Source organism: Canis lupus, chromosome 27, assembly GCF_048164855.1.
Source record: "Canis lupus baileyi chromosome 27, mCanLup2.hap1, whole genome shotgun sequence".
In the NCBI taxonomy this organism is placed as follows: Eukaryota; Metazoa; Chordata; class Mammalia; order Carnivora; family Canidae; genus Canis; species Canis lupus.
Genome location: NC_132864.1, coordinates 14,292,774 through 14,315,180, shown reverse-complemented (window position 1 = coordinate 14,315,180; position 22,407 = coordinate 14,292,774). Strand labels below are relative to the sequence as shown.

Genomic DNA, 22,407 nt, shown 5'->3' with positions numbered 1-22,407 from the left:
TAAAATTGTAATGTATATATGTGATTTGATTCTCAGTTCTTATGGTATCAAATTCTTCACCTCTACTTTTTTTTTTTTTAAGATTTTATTTATTTATTCATGAGACCAACAGAGTGAGAGAGGCAGAGACATAGGCAGAGGGAGGAGAAGAAAGCTCCATGCAAGGAGCCTGATGCAGGATTCGATCCCAGGACCCTCAGGATCCTGAGCCAAAGGCAGACGCTCAACCACTGAACCACCCAGATGTCCCTCCACCCCGACTTTTTATAAAAGTTTTATGCACAAAATTCACTGCAGACCTTTTTTTCCCTTTTGTTCTTGTTTTGTTTTGTTTTAGTATAGTGCATACAATGTGACATTACAACATAGTCATTTGGCCTGAAACTATATACCTTCATGATAAATATACTGGGTCACACACAGATGAGCTCTTAGAACAGGATAAAAATAAAATGATGCAGTTAGACCTAATTACATCAGATTAATTTAGGAGAAAGTCAAACCAAAATAAGTCTGAATTTTAGCATTTCACAAGAAGTGATATTCTGCTACTTGAAGTATATCAAGTAGCCAGAGCAAAGACCACCCTGTAGCCCAGAAGCACTCCTTAGAAGGCTGAGCCAATAGAGAAAGTAGAGAACAAGAACAGCCAGTATTTGTTGGATATTTACTACATGCCAGGCACAGCTCTGTTCATTTTAGTGGATCTCATGTTTAATCCTCACAATGACCCCCTGAGGAAGTGATATGATGCCTCATTTTGCAAATCAGGACACTGAAGCACAGAGAGGGTAACTGGCCAAGAGTCTCACAGGGAGTAAGTAGAGGAGCCAGAACCCAAAGCCAGGAGTCTGTCACCAGAGCCAGACTTAAACCCACACTGTGCCACCTCTCCACCAGATGAGAGGCATCTATAAGCAATTCTGAGTAAGTGAGGTTTTGGAAGCATTTAATGATACTATAATCTCATGCACCCAGCATGTGCCAAACAAATCTTGTAACCAAAGGCCACTCTCAGGAACTATCCATACCCCCGAGGTGGTTTAGCCAGCCTCCTTAGCAGGTGAGGCTGATAAAACTCTGAGCACACTGCAGCATAATGATCTGTGATGTCAGTCTTCCTTGCCACACTGTGGGCCCTTGAGGTCAGGGAATATGGAATATACTATCCATGTGTACACACATGTGTGTGTTTTTCCCTCAGAGTAGCAATGTTTATTTGGGAAGTGATCCCAGGTAACAGTTAAGGTGAGGGGAATTGAGATAGCTAAGTGAAGTCAATAAAAACTGCTTTATGTCCAGGACCACTCACCAGTATGGGTGACAGGCTGCCTATGTTGATTCTCTGCATTCATTTATTCATCCAGCACATATTCACAGACATTCTAGGAGGCAGGCACTAAACTAAGCCCTGGTAAAAATGCAATGAAGCAAGATGGAGAAGGGTCTTAGATCCAAAGGGGTGCCAAGGCAGAAGACATAGATACAAAGGACTAAGCAATAAACATAACAAGTTACTTAATGAGGAGAGTCATGAAGGAACTAAAGAAGCCAGAAGTATTTGGAACGGTGGTTACTTCAGATATGTGGTCACAGAAGGCCTGTGTGATGACACTAGAGCTGAAATCAGAAGCCCACAGCAGTGTGGAGTACTCATGAAGCTGAAACCAAGCCCGAGCAGCTGGACTGCTGAGAGTTAAGCAGAGAGCAAGGAGCAAGAGGTAGAGAAGATGATGGGGCCAGATCACACAGGCATGGAGGCCATGAAAAGCTTGGATTTGGGTCTAAACTCCAAGAACAGTAGTCACTGAGGGTTTGGGGCAGAAGGGTGCCATGGTATGATTTACGCTCATGAGGTTTCCCTTGGATGCTACATGAAAAACAGATTGCAGGGAAACATGAGTGAAGGCAAAGAGGCCAACAAGGAGGCTATAGAAGTAGAGATTTGATGCTGGGGCTGCAGGGGCAGCTGTAGTGATACAGACAAGTGAACTAAGTCCAGACTATTGTGGAAGAACAACTAGGCTGCCGGGAGAAACCAAGGACACTCCTAAGTTTTGAGCTTGAACAACTAGGTGAACAGGGGCACCATGTCCCCCACTGCTTAAACTTTAATAGGCACACCATACATTTTCACTGAATGAATCAACTGTGACATAAGGAACACTACTGGTCAGGGTCCCAGCAGGAAACAAATGGCGTATTTAAATGGTGGGATTTGGAAGGAGCTTGTGAAACTAGGGGCAGGAGACAGAGAAGCCATAAGGAACAATACAGTCCCCAGGACTGGTAACCATGGGGTACCTTACACCCCAGGCCTGGGACATTGTCCTAGTTCCCAGACCCCAGAAGAATGCAGAGAGGACCAGGTCACAGAAGCTGTGACCCAACAGCCAGTCCACCATGACCCTGAAGGAAGGGAGCCAGCAGATCACAGCCTGACCCCACTCTTCTTAGCCCTTAGTGCCTCCCCATCAGGAATCAGAAGGCAGGGAGCCCAGTGATACAGCCCATATGGGTCAACTTCTTAGATCTGAAGGGGCAAAATCATAGCAGGCAGCACATGAATTCTGAATGAGGATTTACTGTGCCTATAATTATATTATTTCACAGGAAAGGGATGCCTATTGGAAAAACCCAAGTTACCTTATAGATACATCAAGTTCTTCTTTTTCCATTTTTCTTTCACTCTCCTCTCTATTGGTCAGTTCCATATCAGCATCCTCCACTGTCTTTTTCTCACCATTCTGGAAGTACTGTTGAAGTGCGGTGTACAGCTTAAACACTTGACTGAAAGAAAGCTTACTGTAGGCCAAGATCATGTGGCGCAGAAACAAACCTACAGTACAGACAAACACAGGTGAAGCATTAACTGAAATCCAGGCTACACAAAGTGGAAACTATTTCTTGCAATTCTTCCTTCAAAAGAATCAAAAAGAAGACACTTGCAGTTGCTATTCCCTCCACCTAGAATGTTCTTCCCCCATCTTTTACAAAACTAATTTCCTCTTCTTATTCAGGGTTCAGTCCTCACCTCACCCTCTACCCCCTACACTCCATCATCTTTACCCATCCAATATGTTTTTTTCGTGGCTGATGGAACTATCTGAAATTATTTCATTTATTTGTTTACTTTTTACCATCTGGCCCCACCCTACCAGTATGTGATCTCCATAAGAAGGTCCCTGTCTATCTTTTAAGTCCAGAGCCTGGCACACAGGAGATCAATATAATAGCTGATGCTGAATAACATAAAAACTACCACGCAAAAAAGCCAAATGGATGGAGCATGGATAGAAAGCTAATAGACAAGCCTCAAGAAATTTCATGTATGCCCTCATTTTATAAGCTATAGCAATAATATATTCTTACTTACCTCTTTTCATAAAAGTTTAGTTGGCGACCCTGACTTACTGTCGTACAATGCAGACAAGGAATCCAGAGAACTGTGAAAAAGAGCTCTGAAACCCTAAATGCCCCCAGGACCAGAGCTAATAATTGGACTATTATAGACAAAACAGAAGATGATTTTCCACAAGACAGTCACTTAAACATAGGACAAAATGGCAAGGCAATAAATATAAATTAAAACATGTCCAACACCCCATTGTGTTTGTTCAGATATGGCAGAGTAATGATACATGTGATTAAGCAAGCTGCTCATTTCAATGAAAACATTTTCTGCTCTCCTTAGAAGAGCTTCATACCTACTACACTCGTTTTGTGAACCTCTGGTTCAGTTCCAGAAAAAGAATCTGAAAGGTCATCAAAAAATTGTTCCATATCCTTCAATTCGCCTTCAGCCATCAGTTTGATTCTGAATGAGAAAATTGAGGTGCGTATTTTAGGAAGTCCCTCTGAACATCTTCTCATGTTTCATATTCCACAATTATCTCCAATAAATCTATTTTAAGAGCAATTCAGAAATTCATAAAAATGGTGACACATAAAACAAACTTGACAATCCAGAATGTCACTCTCTTTATTCTAAAAAGCATCACTGCTCGTGTATCCTTGATCATAAAATTTGTCAAAGTAGCACATCAACCAGCAAAAATGAAATGCTTTGCAACGACTAAGAAGAACAAGGTGGATCCATATAGAAAAATAAAATTTGAAACAGGGCAGCCTGGGTGGCTCAGTGGTTTAGCGCCACCTTTAGCCCAGGGCCTGATCCTGGAGACCAGAGATGAGTCCGGGTCAGGCTCCCTGCATGGAGCCTGCTTCTCCCTCTGCCTGTGTCTCTGCCTCTCTCTCTGTCTCTCATGAATAAATAAATAAAATCTTTAAAAAAAAAATTGAAACAGAATGTTTAATGTTAACCATTTTTCAAAAAAAAAGTACAGTACATAGAAAAACAAGGGAGAGTAACAAAGATATATTTTTAGAGAACTCATTACCATGTACATTTTTCTAATTTTCATCTACATAAACATATTTTCACATATCCAGAAGGAAAGGAAGCTTACCTGATCTGTACTGAATTTGCCAGCTGGGGACAAGATTCTTCAATTAACTTGTACAGTTTAGACAGTGTAATATCTGGGCCCTGGGTAAAGAAGACAAGGAGGGCATAGATAAATTTTAAGGAGCTGGAGAATGATATACTGTAAACACGAATTCATTTATCAACCCCTCTGCTTTAACAATCATTCCAAATGTGAAATCTCAAATCAGGAAAACAACTATCTAAAACGCTAAAGGAAAGGAAAAATAAATAAATAAAACGCTAAAGGAATACTTCAAATCTGCAAACCATTCTTGGTTAGCTGGGGAAAAGGTTTAAAAATGGAAACAAAGCATAGACTGTATTCTGAGGACCTGGAGTTCCTTTTTATTATTTTGTAATCATGGCAAAGCTAGTTTCCTTTATCAATAAAACGTAGACAATCATAACCATCTCCCTTGTTTATGACAAAGAAAGAGTAAGAAAAGGCAACGTGCTTTGTAGACTGGAAAGCATTATTCAAACACAGGAATCCTATTTTTTCACAATCTCATTTGATCCTTCCCAAAACCTTGTAAAGTAGGCAGATATACTATATGCCCAAGTCCGTAAAAGGTACCAGCAAAGACAGAGTATGCAACCTTGGCTGTCAAGATTATACAATCCAATTGAGGTTTAAAACTAAACACTGGATCTTTTTTAGAGAGTAAGTTGATACTATATATGCCAATTTTAGATGTGGAAAGCAATTCAATTCTGGGGAAGGTATATTTGGCATGCATTGTTTGAAATGATGAAAAACTGAAAAGAATCTAGAAGCCCATCAATAGTTATCTATAACTTATAATATGTTGTAAATTTACTTAATATTAGGAGTTGTTTATATTTAATATGAGTTGTTTCTTTTCTTATTGTGGAATATAATGCAGCTGTTAAAAAAGAATGAAGTGGCTCTATTCAAATGTGCTGACGTGGAAAGATCTCCAAGACTGGTTAAGTGAAAGGAGCAAGCTGTAGAATAGAATTTTATTTACTTAAAAAAAATTTTTTTTAACTTAAGCAAAATTATGGGGCGCCTGTGACTAGGTGGTTGAGCATCTGCCTTTGGCTCAGGTCGTGAATCCAGGGTCCTGGGATCGAGTCCCACATCAGGCTCCCCAGAGGGAGCCAGATTCTCCCTCTGCCTGTGTCTCTGCTTCTCTCTGTGTCTCTCATGAATAAATAAAACTTTTAAAAAGATAAAAATAAAAAATAAATTTAAGCAAAATTAAATAAAAAGGATACATACCTATCCTTACATTCATATGCATCTACCTATTTATATACACATGGATTTCGCAAAAGGTCTAGAAAGATCTGTTCTGACCTGTGACTCCACAAATAGTTGAATGAATAAACATAACAGTGATAATCTCTGAGAGGGGAAAAGGGTTGGATGACATGTAGAACCATAACTCCATCAATTTTAGTATCAGCTGAAGTTTTTACAATGATCTTTGTATATTAGTTGAGTAATTAAAAATTAACTAGTTTTTTTAAAAATTAACTAATGTGTAAAGCCGAACCTTAAACAAAGGAATTGGAAGTCTGACGGGAATGTTTCTAGATCACATAGTATTTAGCCAAAGAACCACAAAGGAGAATTTCAGACAGAAAAAAAAAAAAAAAACACACGAGCAAAGACAGAAAGATGTGTGAGTTAAACACGAGTACTATTTTGTTTCTTTTCTCTAGTACCAAATCTTTCAGTATTATGACTTTTATTTCAATAATGGACTAGGAAAATACACTTATAATAATAGTAATGCATCTAAGACTGGGAGCTACAAGTAAAGACCCCATTACTTATATTCAACCAACCAGGCAAGCCACTTAATCTCTGTGTTCTCAGTATTCTTTCTCTCCCCCAATTAATATGGGTGATATATATATATATATATATATATGTATATATATATTTAAATATTTTGTGGGATTTTTTAAAATTTATTTATTCATGAGAGACACACAGAGAGAGAGGTAGAGAGAGAAGCAGGCTCCATGCAGGGAGCCCGATGTGGGACTCGATCCCGGGACTCCAGGATCACACACTGAGCCAAAGGCAGACGTTCAACCACTGAGCCACCCAGGCGTCCCTGGGTGATATATTTTTAAAAAGCTGTTTAGGTGCACCTGGGTGGCTCAGTCTGTAGCAGACTCCTGGTTTCAGGTCATGATCTTAAGGTCTTGAGCTTAATCTCCTTCTGCCCCTCCCCCTGCTCAACATGCTCTCTCTCCCTCTCTCTCAAATAAATAAATCTTTAAAAAAAAAAAAAAAGAAGAAGAAGAAGGAAAGAAAGAAAAGAAAAAAGTCCCTGGGCCATCTGGGTGGTTCAGTAGGTTCAGCATCTGTCTTGGGCTTGGGTCATGATCCTGGGGTCCTGGGATAGCGCCCTGCATGGGGCTCTCTGCTCAGTGGGGAACCGGTTTCTTCCTCTCGCTCTCCTTTGCTCTTTCTCTCTCTCAAATAAATAATAAAATCATTTTTTAAAAAGCCGTTTATCAAGCATATTGATAATGTGGGGGCCCAGGACCTTAGATCTTTGTTTCTGCCACCGCTGCTCATCCTGCAAGTTCCAGCTTAACTCTCCTCTTCCTCTGAGTCCTCCCCATTCACCTAAATACACGCATCTGTCACAAAAGGGTATGTCCCATATCACTTACTCCACACTTTTATTTACGGCACTCTACTAAGCTTTGGGGATTCAAGAGTGAACAAAAGTAGGATAAAACACTGCCCTCATAGTAGCTTAGAAGAGGAGAGACATGAGTCATAAAATCACACAAATGAACGAGAAAAACCACAACAAATATAAAAGAAGATATATGCTCTATGAGACCCCATTCAAATGACAATAGCTAACACTGAGCACTTTACTATGTGCCACAAACTGTGACATGCTTTCCATGGATCTTCTTTTTTTTTTTTTTTTTTTAAGATTTTTATTTATTCATGAGAGACACAGGCAGAGACGTAGGCAGAGGGAGAAGTAGGCTCCCTGTGGGGACCCTGATGCGGAACTCGGTCCCAGGACCTCACGATCTGAGCTGAAGGCAGATGTCAACCACTGAGCCACCCAGGTGCCCTGGTCTTCTAATTTAATACAGCCATCCTACAACACAGTTTCTATTACTGTCCCCATTTTACAGAGAGAAAACAGAGACCCAAGTAGGTTATGGAACTTGCCCCAGTCACACAGCTAGTAACTGCTGAAGCTATCACCTGAGTCTGCGAAATGAAAGGAGACACGTTACGTGCTTAGCAAACAGTAAGTGTTCAAGGTTGGCTGTCAGTTTTAGATCATTACCATTACTTATTCTGGTCCTCTGGGAGCCTCCCCGATTCACCTGACTCCAACGCTCAGGACTGGTGTAGCCCCTTTTCTACAGAAGACAGGAGTGAAGGAGTTGCCTGGGTGGCTCAGTGGCTGAGCATCTGCCTTTGGCTCAGGTCGTGGTCCCAAGGTCCTGGGATCAAGTCCCATTTTAACTGTTTCTTCCTGCGGGGAGCCTGCTTCTTCCTCTGCCTACGTTTCTGCCTCTGTGTGTGTGTGTGTTAAGTAAATTAATACTTTAAAAAAAAAAAGATAGGTATCCCTGGGTGGCTCAGCGGTTTAGTGCCTGCCTTTAGCCTAGGGCGTGATCCTGGAGTCCCGGAATCAAATCCTGCATCAGGCTCCCTGCATGGAGTCTGCTTCTCCCTCTGCCTGTGTCTCTGCTTCTCTCTCTGTGTGTGTCTATCATGAATAAATAAATAAAAGCTTTATTTTTTTAATAAAAGCTTAAAAAAAAAAAAGATGGGTGGATCTTAGAAAAGAATTCCTCCCCCCATCACTTAGCTAAATAAATGCTAGAGCCAAACAGGAACCTGCAAAAAATGCATGGAAATCACCTGCCAGACGGATGGTAAGTACTCATTGTGAGCAGGTGGTATTGACTCCTTTTTTTTTTTTTTTTTTTTGAGGACCTCCAGAGCTTAAAGAGTATCCGAGAAACACTCGTGCCGCCGGCACGGAGCATGTGCTCAGGAAAGGCATGCTGGATGAGCGGGAGCCGATGGGGGCCGCTCACCTGCAACAGCGGCAGGAGCAGCTGGTTGAGCCTCCGCCGCTCCATGAGGCTGACGGCGCCCTCGCCCGTACGGCCCATCTCGTTCAGCAGCACCAGCACCGCGATCTTATACGGCGTCACCCAGTCCTTGATGCCGAACACGTTGGCGTGCACGACCCCATTGGTCATCATGGGGTTGAAGTAGAGGCTCTCGTGGACGCTGGCCATGGCGCCCCCGGACTAAGTCAGAAGCCCGCCAGCTACCGGGATTCCTAGGCCTCCGCTCACCCTCGCTGTAGCCCAGGAAACGGGTAATCCTTGTTCGCGGTGAGCCGTCGGCCAATCAGAGAAGCCAGACCAGAGCACATGGGAAGGCTACAGCCAATCAGAATGTCCGGGGGTGCTGTGCAGGGCGGGGCAAAGACGGTGCACTTAAAGACGGAGTCCCCTACAGAAACTCCAGCGGAACAACTAGGTTCCCGGGAGACTTGGGGTCGGACTGTAGAAGGGAGATAGATGATGGATGCTCGGGGGCCTGGGGCTGAATGGCTCAGGTTGGGGTGGGTGGAGGACCTGCCCATCTGTTTAATTAAAAACAGTTAAAATTGAATTTTGAAACAATTCTGTTTAAAAGCAGCAGAATTCGGGGCAGCCCAGGTGGCTCAGCGGTTTAGCGCCGCCTTGAGTCCAGGGCCTGATCCTGGGGTCCCGGTATCGAGTCCCAGGTCAGGCTCCCTGCATGGAGCCTGCTTCTCCCTCTGCCTGTGTCTCCACCTCTCTCTCTCTCGCTGTGAGATTCTCATGAATGAATAAATAAATGAAATCTTAAAAAGAAGAAGAAGAAGGAGAAAAAGAAAAGAAGAAGAAGAAGAAGAAAATTTACACGAAGAAGAAAATTTACACCTTTAAAATTCGTATTTGAGCTTCCTTTCTGCTGTAAGCTCGAGTGGCTGCGGTCGAGATGGGCAAGTTCATGAAACCCCGGAAGGTGGTGCTGGTCCTGGCCGGAAGCTACTCCGACAAAAGCGATCATCCTGAAGAACAGTGATGAGGGCACCTCAGACCGTCCCTACAGCCATGCTCTGGTGGCCGGAATTGACCGCTATCCCTGAAAAGTGACAGCTGCCATGGGCAAGAAGAAAAATCACCAAGAGGTCAAAGATCAAGTCTTTTGTGAAGGATGTGGAGAAAGGGGAACACTCCTGCACTGTTGGTGGGAATGTGAGCTGGTGCAGCCACTCTGGAAAACTGTGTGGAGGTTCCTCAAAGAGTTAAGAATAGACCTGCCCTACGACCCAGCAGTTGCACTGTTGGGGATTTACCCCAAAGATACAGATGCAATGAAACGCCGGGACACCTGCACCCCGATGTTTCTAACAGCAATGTCCACAATAGCCAAACTGTGGAAGGAGCCTCGGTGTCCATCGAAAGATGAATGGATAAAGAAGATGTGGTCTATGTATACAATGGAATATTCCTCAGCCATTAGAAACGACAAATACCCACCATTTGCTTCGACGTGGGTGGAACTGGAGGGTATTATGCTGAGTGAAGTAAGTCAGAGAAGGACAAACATTATATGGTCTCATTCATTTGGGGAATATAAAAATAGTGAAAGGGATTATAGGGGAAAGGAGAGAAAATGAGTGGGAAAAATCAGAGAGGGTGACAGGACATGAGAGACTCCTAACTCTGGGAAACGAACAAGGGGTGGTGGAAGGGGAGGTGGGGGGGTTGGGGGAGTGACTGGGTGACGGGCACTGAGGAGGGCACTTGACGGGATGAGCACTGGGTGTTATGCTATATGTTGGCAAGTCGAACTCCAATAAAAAATATACAAAAATACTAAAAATACTAAAAAAATAAAATTCATATTTGAGAGCACCTGCATGGCTAAGCGGCTGAGCTGTTGAGCGTCTGCCTTTGGCCCAGGTGGTGATCCCGGGGTCCTGGGATCGAGTTCCACATCAGGCTCCCCGCAGGGAGCCTGCTTCTCCCTCTGCCTATGTCTCTGCCTCTCTCTGTGTCTTTCATGAATAAATAAATTTTTAGGGCAGCCTGGGTGGCTCAGCAGTTTAGCGCCGCCTTCAGCCCAGGGCCTGATCCTGGGAATCTGGGATTGGGTCCCACGTTGGGCTACCTGCATGGAGCCTGCTTCTCCCTCTGCCTGTATCTCTACCTCTGTGTGTGTGTGTGTGTGTGTCTCTTATGAATAAATAAATAAAATCTTTAAAATAAAATAAATCTTTAAAAAAAATACCCAAGGAAGCATTTTTTTCTCTATTTCACAAATGCCATTTGGAGATAGACAAGTCAGGTTGCAAGTGGCCTTGCATCTTTACTGGAAATAGGAGGTGATACCACTTTCGTTTCCTGCCCCATAAACTACAAGATGTTTTAGTCTGACATTCGTAGCCCTGCAAAATCAATCCCTAGACAATATTTTCAAACTGATTTTTTACAATTCCCCTTCCATCCATTTGTATCTCTCCCAAGACACTTATCTGTAGCCCGATTATTATGAATATTGACTTGCCTTCTGTAGTTGTCTCTGTGACCCCTGGAAGAAAAACCATGACTATTCAACTTTGGCTACACACTCACACACAGTCACTGTGCCCAGTGCCTTGCCTTTGTGTCTCGATCACTATTTGTTTAAGGACTAATGAATGAATATATGGCCTTAGTTCACAAAAACAGGAAAGGAGGCAGACTAAATTACTGTGCTGGAAAAGAAGTATTGATAGCTTGGAATAAAAACCCTTAATTCTATATCTTCACAGCTCTGTGTACCTGAGACACACAATTACATATATATTTGACATACAACTCTGTACATTTTATCACATACAGTATCTCAGTAACTTACTTATTTGTAAAAGGGGAAACTGACTTTTCGCAGGAAATGTCTTATGCAAATAACTTCTTTGCCTCAGTTTATTTTTGTAAGCACCCCTCCCCCTTTTTTAATGTAAAGGCATACTGAGGGGCGCCTGCATGGCTCAGTTGATTCACCTGCCTTTAGCTCAGGTCATGATCGCAGGTTCTTCCCCTGGCCCTCCCCAGCTTGTGCGCACACACTCTCTCTATATATATGTATATACATACATATATATATATATATATCTCAAATAAATAAATAAAATCTTTTTTAAAAAGGCAGTTTGTGTCACCCATTTACCCTACTTTACCCACTGACGCAGCTTCACCTGCCAGCATTTGGGTTGGAAACAGAAGTTCCAACTTCTGTTTCCATCTGTATATATTTGATTTTAAGAACATGCTTAAATCCTATTAAAATTCTGAAAACACTTTAACTCTTAGGGATGTATTATACCATCATCTTCTCTAAGGTTATGTGACAGTTTCATAGCACTTTGTGCAAGCCCCATTTATTACATGTATGTTCTGTTTGCTCCTCTGATGGACTGTGAGTGCCTCAAAGGTGGGCGTCAGATTTGTGTTTTCAATCTCTGCAGTCTCAATTTCTGACATAGGCACCTGGCATCTGGTATGTGCTCATTATTGCCAAGATTTTTTTGAGTCAGGTGTGCTTCAAATCCTTAAAATTCACTCCACAAATAATTTTGAATATCTATTATGTGCCAGACATTGTGCTAAGTGCTTAGGGATACAGCAGTGAATATATAAAACAGTTACTTGACCTCATAGAGAAAAAAAAGTGGCATAGGTCACAAGTCAAAAATCCCTGATGAGGGGATCCCTGGGTGGTTCAGCGGTTTAGCGCCTGCCTTTGGCCCAGGGCACGATCCTGGAGTCCCGGGATCAAGTCCCGCATCGGGCTCCTGGCATGGAGCCTGCTTCTCCCTCCTCCTGTGTCTCTGCCTCTCTCTCTCTCTCTCTCTCTCTCTCTCTCATAAATAAATAAATAAATCTTAAAAAAAAATCCCTGATGAGACAAGTCAGTGTCTATCTCCAGGAGACCAGGAAGAACATGCTGTTATAGATGTGTGGTTGACCTCCCTTACTTTATGAAAACTGAATGCAGATCTTTTTCACCTTTCACATTTCAAAGCAGCCCTCCAAGTCAATAAAAGAAGTAAGGATTTATAACTGGTAGTGGAGTTAGGTTTATTTATTTTGTCTGTTGAGCATTCTCTACTATCATCCCCCAAAATGTGTTGCCTTTGATCTGAGCAAATTATTACAGAGCATGCCCTTCTGAATATAGAGATAGGTATAAGGCTCTGGCACAGCCAATCAGATCCTTTTCCAAGGTTTGCTGTATGGACGGTGGAGAAAAAAGTTCCCTCTTTGTCTTGGGTTTGCCAACAGGGCTTTTGATGCCATATTCCTTGGTGCCAGGGGAAAAAAAGTCTACCTGTAGGAAGAGAGAACAAGGCTGATTTGCAAAGAGAAACAAGCAGAATTGAGGTAGATGAGAGGGGAGAAAGAAATAGACAGCTATGGTCCATTGACTTCTGTTTCTACCTTGAGATCATAGTTCTTGCAGCTCATCCTTCTACTGTATCAGCTTTCCTAGCAGATAATCACCCAACCACAAAAATGAGCAAATATTTGTTTCGTTTGGGGCAACAAAAGTTTGTTTGCTTTTTGCTTTAGCTTGATTGAGGAAGGTTTTTGGCTCTTGCAACCAAGATCATCTTTATTAATATATAATTGAAAATTTTTTTAAAAAATTTTTTATTTATTTACTATAGTCACACACAGATTGAGAGAGAGAGAGAGAGAGAGAGAGGCAGAGACACAGGCAGAGAGAGAAGCAGGCTCCATGCACCGGGAGCCTGATGTGGGATTCGATCCCGGGTCTCCAGGATCACGCCCTGAGCCAAAGGCAGGCGCCAAACCACTGCGCCACCCAGGGATCCCCTATAATTGAAAATTCTAAAAGCAATTTATCCTGCCAGACCTGTTTAGCCCTCAGAAAAAGCTTCAGGCTCCTTGATTTGTTCCTATATGAGCCTTTCTCATCTTTTTTTTAAAATAATAAATTTCTTTTTATTGGTGTTCAATTTACCAACATACAGAATAACACCCAGTGCTCATCCCGTCAAGTGCCCACCTCAGTGCCCATCACCCAGTCACCCCCACCCCCCGCCCTCCTCCCCTTCCATCACCCCTAGTTCGTCTCCCAGAGTTAGGAGTCTTTATATTCTGTCTCCCTTTCTGATATTTCCCACACATTTCTTCTCCCTTCCCTTATATTCCCTTTCACTATTATTTATATTCCCCAAATGAATGAGAACATACAATGTTTGTCCTTCTCCGATTGACTTACTTCACTCAGCATAATACCTTCCAGTTCCATCCACTTTGAAGCAAATGGTGGGTATTTGAGCCTTTCTCATTTTATGTGGTATTCAGTGACTGTCCCCCTTGCTTCCCCAGTCACCAAATACTCTCCTGCCAATCAGAGAAAATATGATTCAAATGTGTTCAATTGATGAAACAAGAGGAAAGTTGACCTGAGAATCAGAACCCCCCCACCCCCCCAGGATCTAGTCTTGGCTTTGAAAACTAACTAGTTCTGTGGTTCAGGCAGCCACTTAGTCTTCCCTAGAATCTGGGATAGTCACATTTACAATCAAAGGTTTGGATTGGATGGGAAAAGAATCAGCAAGCATCTAATTCTAGAACATCTAATTCCAGAACATTTTAATGGCCCCAGAATGAAACCCCAGACCCATTAGCACTCACTGTCCCCCCTCACCCTAACACCTGGCAACCACTAAACTTCTTTCTCTCTGTATAAATTTGTGTATTCTGGACACTTCATATAAATGAAACTATACAATCTGTGGCCATTTGTGTTGGCTTCTTTCATTTTAGCCTAATGTTTCTGAGGTTCATCCATGTTGTAGCATATGTCAATACTTCATTCCTTTTCATGGCTGAATACTAATCCATTGTAAAGATAGACTACATTTAATTTTCTGTACCTGTCAATGGACATTTAAGTTGTTTCTACTACTTAGCTATTGTGAATTATGGTGCTGTGAGCATTCACGTACATGTTTTTGTGTGAACAGATGTCTTCAATTCTTTTGGGTATATACCTAGTAGTGGAATTTCTGGGTCATATGGTAACTCTATGTTTAACTTTTTTAGGAACTGCCAGACTCTTCCACAGTGGCCCCACCACTTCACATTCCTACCAGCAATGAACGAGGGTGGCCTCTGCATCTTAATGAGCATCAGGAACTCAGCTTGTTATTTAATCAGGAGTCATGATTAGCAATGTCATGACTATGAAAGAACTGAGTAATTATGGAAGATGTTTTAAGTTATTTTGAGTAATGGGTGACTGTACTCATGATTTTCTGTATCTCTGAACACTGTACACCCCAAGTAGAAGTGTGCCAAATAGAACCAATTTTCCCCATTGCTCATTAGGCAGTAGCTCTCCAGCAGCTAAGTGTCAGCACATCATCTGCAGCTCACACAGCAGATGGAAAGCCAGCAGTGTCACAGAACACATGCTCTACCTGCTGATCAGTTCCAAAACTTCTGAAAATGACAAACCCTAACTGTGGTGGTTGTGCAATTCTAAGACATCTTGTTAGAGGAAGTAGATAATTGCTCTGATCGCCCTGAGCAAGGAAAATGTACTGTGTGAACCAGGTCTCCTGTGTACATGTGTAAACAATCTCTGTTGATAATCCAAGAAAATCCAGCTGTGAGAGAAGAAAATATCTCCTATTAAATAAAATGAGCCCCGACTTTGAGAGAGTCATGTAGAGTCTCAGGGCTCAATTAATACAGAAAGTTCTGAGTCATTAACTGAGCTGCTGAGGAAACTTGATCACTAGCCTGGCAAGCATCACTAAGTATTTCTAGACCCAAGGTAACATTCCAGTTTCTCAAAGCTCATGACCTGAATTGACCTCATTCTCTGGGGAAAGAAACTCTAGTTGTCTCTGGACCTCTTGTTTCATCCAAAGGAAACATCACCATCTGCAATTCGAAGAATCAATAAACAAATGAATTAGCTGGGGGGGGGGGGTGAGTTTATGCTTCTCCTCTCAACTATCATCATTTGCTTGCTTGAACCCAATTCAAATATCTCTTAGTGCTAATAATTGAAAGGTAAAATACATTATGTAATTTTCATTAGTATATGAGTACATTTTACACTCATAATTTTCATTTCTTTGAAGATACCCTGACTTACTCTCAATACTTGACTAAATGGCAGTTTCCAGTAGAAATAGCTGCTTTCTGTAATAGAAGCAGAAACTGTATTTGTTCATTGCTTTTCCTTCTTTGCAGGTTGTTAAATCCTTGGTTTGTAAAAATTGCATGTGTTTTAGTTTGCAAGAGTTTCTGGATCACTGATGTTTGATGAATATCCAGTGCCAAATAGTGGTAGTGTATAGTTCCCTGCTGCAATAATAATGCTGTGTAACAATTATAAAACTTCCAACGTAGAATAAGAAACATGTTTGCTCACACATCTGAGGTGGTAGGCTAGGAGCTCCGTTAATCTTGCTGGAGCTAGATCACAGATCTCAGGGCTGGCTGACTGGATGTTCTGGAGTGGCTGTGACTAGGACACCTGGAGTGGCTCTATGTGTCTCTCTTCCTCTAGCAGGCTACCCCAAAGAATGTTTTCATGTATGCAAGAAAGTAGAGACAAGTACACCCTACAGTCCTCAGTCCAGTGGTAGGACACATCGGTACTCACTCCACATTCTATTAGCTGAAGCATAAGGCTCAAGGCTAGCGCAGGTCAGGAAATAGGCTCTGCCTCTTAAGCAAGAGGAGCTACAAAGTCACATGATGACAAGTGATGATACAGGGAAAGAATTTGGACTAAAGTGCTATCTACTAGAAGCAGTCCCTTCTCATCCTCTTGGAGTCCATACTTAGACCTTGGTTATTTAGGCAAAGGGAAAACTGGATCCAAGAGGAATAGATCTGATTTTTGTGTTTTTAATCTTACCAAACAATTATATAAATAGATGTATGAGCTATCTAGTTCGCTCAGGCTGCCATAACAAAATGCCATAGACAGGGTTTTTTCTGAGTTCTGGAGGTTGGGAAGCCCAAGATCAAGATGCCAGCTGATTCAGTTTTTGGTGAGAGCTCTCTTCTTGGCTCGCAGATGGCCACCTTCTCAGTATGTCCTCATATGGCAGAAATAGAGAGAACTCTCTGGTGTTTCCTCTTAGAAGGAAGGATCTTATCCTGTCGTGAGGACCCCACCCTCATAACATCATCATACCTTAATTACCTCCAAATACTTTCACATGCTCATCATCAGGTGAATTTGGGGGACACATAATTTAGTCCACAGCATGACCTAAATTGAATAATTTTAGATTTAGCATTTCATTCTTTTTCTTTCCTCCAAATATATCGCACTTCATATTGTGACCAGCTGTGAATAAAACTTCCTAATGTTAGAAACCAAAGTCAGAACCTAACTTTGGAATCTCAGAGATTGATCAGAACGAATTGGAAACAGATCCATAGCATGTCATATTTAGTGTCTAAGAACATGCCTATTTCTACTAGAGTTCAGGATATAGTGTGTACTTGATCTAAAGCTTAAGGGAAAAATAAATAAATAAATAAATAAATAAATAAATAAATAAATAAATAAATAAATAAAAATAAATAAAGCTTAAGGGAGGAGATCCCCGGGTGGCTCAGTGGTTTAGCACCTGCCTTCAGCCCAGGGCATGATCCTGGAGTCCTGGGATCGAGTCCCGGGTCAGGCTCCCTGCATGGAGCCTGCTTCTCCCTCTGCCTGTGTCTCTGCCTCTCTCTCTCTCTCTCATTAATAAATAAATAAATAAAATCTTTAAAAAATAAAGCTTAAGGGAGTGATTAACTGATCCTTGTCAAGCCGGGTGTATTGGAAAATTCAAAGTGGTTTTATGCTTCCCAGCCAAAGCACTGGAGGTCATCATTCCCATAAGTTTCTGGAACTTCGGAGCATTACTCAATCTTAAAAACTGCATGATTCTTCCACTCTACATTCAAGCTCTTAATGGCCTTGAACCACAAAAGCAATTAAGTTGCCAGAGAAAGTTTCTAATATCCTGTTTATCTTAAGTTCTTTGAACAGGTATTTTATTTGCAGTGTGTGTAAGGAAAGACAGGAAGGAAACACATCTTCTGTATTTTCATTTTGTCAATGAATGAGCAAAAGAATGAGCATCTTTAAGGAGAGAGAAAGGTTTCAGAGAAGAAAGCCATTGTCCCAGAGAAATGATGAATCTGTTCTAAGAGTGTCTTAAAGGTGAACTAATCCATGTGATGTGCTTACAACCTAGACACCCACCCTCCAGCCCTTGAGGACGGTAGCCCTTGGGACAGGCATTCAGGAAATCTGTTGTTCAACCCAGTCAATATCTCATAGACAAGAGTATTACTGATGTCTTTATTAGCAAACGAAAGTTTAGAATTCTCCCAAAACCGATATCAATATTATTGCAATGAATTTATGAACTGAAAACTAGATTTAGGAACTTCAACACTTCTAACACCATTCCTTTTATCAACTGCTTTATGTTCTTTTTTTAAAAAAAGATTTGGTGACACTGGGTGGCTCAGTGGTTGAATGTCTGCCTTCAGCCCAGGGTGTGATCCCAGGGTGCCAGGATCGAGTCCCACATTGGGCTCCCTGCATGAAGCCTGCTTCTCTTCTGCCTATGTCTCTGCTTCTCTGTGTGTGTGTCTCTCATGAATAAATAAATAAAATCTTTAAAAAATAATAATAATATAAAAAGTTAAAAGAGAGAGGCAAAGACATAGGCAGAGGAGAAGCAGGCTCCCTGTGGGGAGTCCGATGCAGGACTCAACCCTAGGACCCCAGGATCATGCCCTGAGCCAAAGGCAGACGCTCAACCGCTGAGCCACCCAGGCCTCCCTCAACTGCTTTATGTCTACCAATGTTTCTGACCAGCCCTAGCAAAACTTATAAATGCCAGAGGAGACATCTAGAAGGACTAGGACATAAATAATGGTGGCTATAGATTCTTATTCATCACATAGTCTGCTGTCATCTAGCACATGCTGGCGCTTAGCCAGAAACTGGTAAAAGAGTGATGAGCAAAACAAATCCAGCTCAGGCCTTCCTGGAAGCCACAGTCTAGTTCAGATGAGCCATAAATAGGGGCAACCACAATGAGACTCCACTTCACACCCATTAGGAGGGATAGAACCAAAGACAGACAATAACAAATGTTGGCAAGGATGTAGAAAAACTGGAACACTCATGCATGACTGGCAGGAATGGAAAAGTTTGGCAGTTCCTCAAAATGCTAAACATAGAGTTACCATATGGGGTAGTGGTTTCACTCCTAGGTAAACAGCCAAGAGAATTATAACACACATTCCTGTAAAACTTGTACACGAATAGAATATTCACAGCAGCACCATTCACAATAGCCAAAAGACGGTTACAGTCCAAATGTCCAACACCTGGTGGATGGATGAACACAATGTGGTCTGTCCATGTGATGGAATATTAGTCATCCACAAAAAGGAATGAAGAACTGATACATACATGTTAGGACATGGATGAGCCTTGAAAACATGACACAAGGTAACAGAGGTGAACACAAATGATTCCATTTATATGAAACATCCAGAATAGGCAAATCCATAGAGATGAAAGCAGAGTGGTTGTTTCCAGGGGCTGGAGGTAGAGAGAAAGGGGAGTGACTGCTTAATGGGTGCAAGGCCTCTTTTTGGGGGGAGGGATGAAAATATTTTGGAACTGGACAGAGGTGGTGGTCACACAGCACAGTAAATGTCTAAATGCCATTTAATTGCACATTTTAAAATGGTGAATTTTCTTATGTGTATTTTACCTCGATTTAAAACAATATACACTTTTAGATTATACATTTAATACAAAGTGTATTAATTATAAAGTGTATATAATTAATATACACTCTTAGATTATACATTTAACTCCAAGTTATACTTTTTTAAAGATTTATTTATTTGAAAGAGTGAGAGAGTGAAAGAGAGATCATAAGGGGGGTGAAGGGTAGAGGGAGAAGCAGACTCCCTGCTGAGCAGGGAGCATGATGCAGGACTTGATCCCAGGACCCAGGGATCATGACCTGAGCTGAAGGCAGACGCTTAACAGACTGAGCCACCCAGGTAACCCCCACAAAGTTATACTTTAAAAAGATTTTTTAGGGCTGCCTGGGTGGCTCAGCAGTTGAGCACCTGCCTTTGGCTCAGGTTGTGATTCCGGGATCCAGGATAGAGTCCTGCGTTGGACTCCTTGTGGGGAGTCTGCTTCTCTCTCTGCCTGTGTCTCTACCTCTCTCTCTCTCAGTCTGTGTCTCTCATGAATAAGTAAATATTTTTTTAAAAATAAAAAGATTTTTTAAATGACTCAAGTTTAATTTTTCAGAAGTGTATCTTATTTCATTTTGCAATCATTTTGACTGCATATCTGTGTATTTATACATGTGTAGTGTTATTGCAAACTATGTGGGTGGGCTTCCATAAGGCACACATGAAAAATCTCTCTGGTTCCTTCTTGCATACACGAGGAAGAGTCAGAAAGGTCAATTTCCATGTTCAACTGTTTTATCAGGTGCATATTAATACTTAACCTTGTTATCCTGATCAGGATATATAGTACTTAAGTAGGTTTAACAGTAGAAAAATTGTAATAAGGGAGGCTGGGTGGCTTAGTTGGTCTCTCAAGTATAAATAAATAAAATCTATAAAAAATAAAATAAATAAACTGATACAACATTGGACTTACTTTTTTTTTTAAATGTTATTTATTTATTTATTTATTTATTTATTTATTTATTTATTTATGAGAAACACAGAGAGAGAGGCAGAGACACAGGCAGAGGGAGAAGCAGGCTCCACGCAGGGAGCCCGATGTGGGACTTGATCCCAGGACTCCAAGGTCATGCCCTGAGTCAAAGGCAGACGCTCAAACACTGAGCCACCCAGGCATCCCTGACCCTGGACTTACTAAAAAATGTTTACATAACATTGTATTTTTTCCAATTATCAAAATAATGTATGATTGCAGAAAACTTGAAAAACGAAAGAAGGATAAAACAGAAAAAAATAAAATTGACTATCATATCACAACCCAGCGGTAACTTCTATGTCACCCTGTTATAGTTCCCTTGTTTTGGCCACTGCTGTATAGCAGCATCTGGCACATAATTGTCATATGATAAATATTCGTCAAATATGTTAATGGTTGGGTATCTCTCTCTCTTTTTTTTAAGATTTTATTTATTTATTCATGAGAGACACACAGAGAGGCAGAGACACAGGCAGAGGGAGAAGCAGGCTCCATGCAGGAAGCCCAATGTGAGACTTGATTCCAGGACCCGGGGATCACTCCCTGAGCCAAAGGTAGATGCTCAACCACTGAAGCCACCCAGGTGCCCCAACAATTGGTTCTTTGTTGACAGAAAGTTAAATCAAGTAACTTTTACCATAAAATTAGTTAGAAGAATATAGTGTCATTGTGTAGACTTTTATCTTTTGATTTTCAAGTTTGGAATACTGAGCAAGTGCTACAGACAGATTCAAATCACAAAGAGGCAGGGTACTCCAGGCCAAGGAACAGCCTCTTTAAAACCACCCAATTAGAATCCACTTCAGAAGTGGCACTCTAAAACATGTAATTCCTTGAATATACTCAGCCACATCTCATATACAAAGGCAGTCTCTCCCTTGCTGATTTGGAAGCTACTGCAACTTTTTCCTAGCCCCTGGTAGGTGATTTGGATTGTCCAGACTTATTCTTCCCTGAAGCTGAGTTCATCAAAAGGAATGGGTAAGTCTTTTGATGGTGGATAAATTTTCCAGCGCCTTCAGGGGAGAATGCTAATAAAAGACTGCTGGGAACTAGTTCAGCAAGCAATCATGCCACAATGCATCTTCAGCAGAAAAGTCCAGTTATGTTTATTGGGTTGCCAAAAGCAGGATAGCCTGAACCCCCTTAGTATTCTAATGAGTGCTTCTCAAATTTTAAGATGCATTCAAATGACCTGAGAAGCTCGGCAAAATACAGATTCTGATTCAGGTAGTTGGGGGCGGTGGGGGATTCTGAAAGACTACCTAGCTCCCAGATGATGCTGAGCCTGCCAGTCCTCTGGTCATACTTTGAGAAGGTTCCATCACACAAAGCTGATGAATGGCCTAACTGGTCTCCACTCTTAAAATCTCAGGGTACAGCATGGTAGATGGAACAGGGGCTTCGGGCTGGATCTCACGTGGAGTTCTTCCCATTAACCAATCCGTATCATCTCTGTCTATATTTGAAGTGCTTTGCCTCTGACTAGACAAAGCTACATTTACTTTCTCCCACTTTTTTAAAAAAAATTGAGGTGAAATTAGTATTACACGAAATTAACCATTTTAAGTGAATAGTTCAGTGACATTTTCATCACCCCAAAAGGAAACACTGTGCCTATTAGACAGTTACTCCTCGTTTCCCTCCCCCCAGCCCCTGCTAATCCACTTTCTATTTCTATGGATTTAGCTGCTCTGGGTATTCCATATCCAGATGAAAATGTTCTGGAACCAGACAGTGTTGATGGTTGCCCAACATTGTGAATATTCTAAATGCTGCTGAATTGTACACTTTAAAATGGTAAAAAAATTGGGGCACTTGGGTGCCCCACTGGTAGAGTGTCTGCCTTTAGCTCAGGTCATGATCCTGGGGTCCTGAGATTGAGTCCCACATCAGGCTCCCCACAGGAAGCCTGCTTCTCCCTCTGCCTATGTCCCCGCCTCTGTGTTTCTCATGAATAAATAAATGAAATCTTTTAAAAATAAATAAAAATAGTAAAAATCATGAATTTTATGTTATGTGAATTTTACCCCAATAAACAAAGTATATGACTCTGCATTTTCTAACAAAAGCTACTTGCTGGTAA

General features: G+C 41.6%; 1 protein-coding gene and 2 long non-coding RNA genes across 6 annotated transcripts in view; 1 reads left to right on the top strand and 2 right to left on the bottom strand.

Moving 5' to 3' along the window:
* The window catches only part of ANAPC5 (anaphase promoting complex subunit 5), a 44,150-nt gene extending 35,290 nt beyond the window's left edge, over positions 1-8,860 (bottom strand). For 2 of the 3 annotated variants that reach the window (XR_012019184.1, XM_072802457.1), the window contains exons 1-4: positions 8,558-8,860; positions 4,470-4,549; positions 3,708-3,817; positions 2,647-2,839 (exon numbers count right to left, since the gene is read on the bottom strand). Coding sequence is in view for 2 of the 3 variants with exons in the window: in XM_072802457.1 (XP_072658558.1) it covers positions 2,647-2,839; positions 3,708-3,817; positions 4,470-4,549; positions 8,558-8,764 (590 nt within the window). In the remaining variant the exon portion in view is untranslated. The remainder of the gene's footprint in view (positions 1-2,646; positions 2,840-3,707; positions 3,818-4,469; positions 4,550-8,557) is intronic. The other variant, XM_072802458.1, reaches the window with a different exon arrangement.
* On the top strand, positions 1,583-10,164 carry LOC140619276 (uncharacterized). Its single transcript, XR_012019187.1, has 3 exons — positions 1,583-1,721; positions 7,637-7,755; positions 8,451-10,164. It is a non-coding gene; the product is annotated as an uncharacterized lncRNA (long non-coding RNA).
* A 2,439-nt stretch (positions 10,165-12,603) lies between these two features.
* LOC140619275 (uncharacterized) lies at positions 12,604-14,050 on the bottom strand. Of its 2 annotated transcripts, XR_012019186.1 has the most exons (3): positions 14,041-14,050; positions 13,797-13,921; positions 12,604-12,878 (listed from the first exon to the last, which is right to left on the bottom strand). It is a non-coding gene; the product is annotated as an uncharacterized lncRNA (long non-coding RNA). The 2 variants fall into 2 exon arrangements; XR_012019185.1 differs by lacking the exon at positions 14,041-14,050 and having other exon boundaries at positions 13,797-14,034.
* Positions 14,051-22,407: the final 8,357 nt, after the last annotated feature.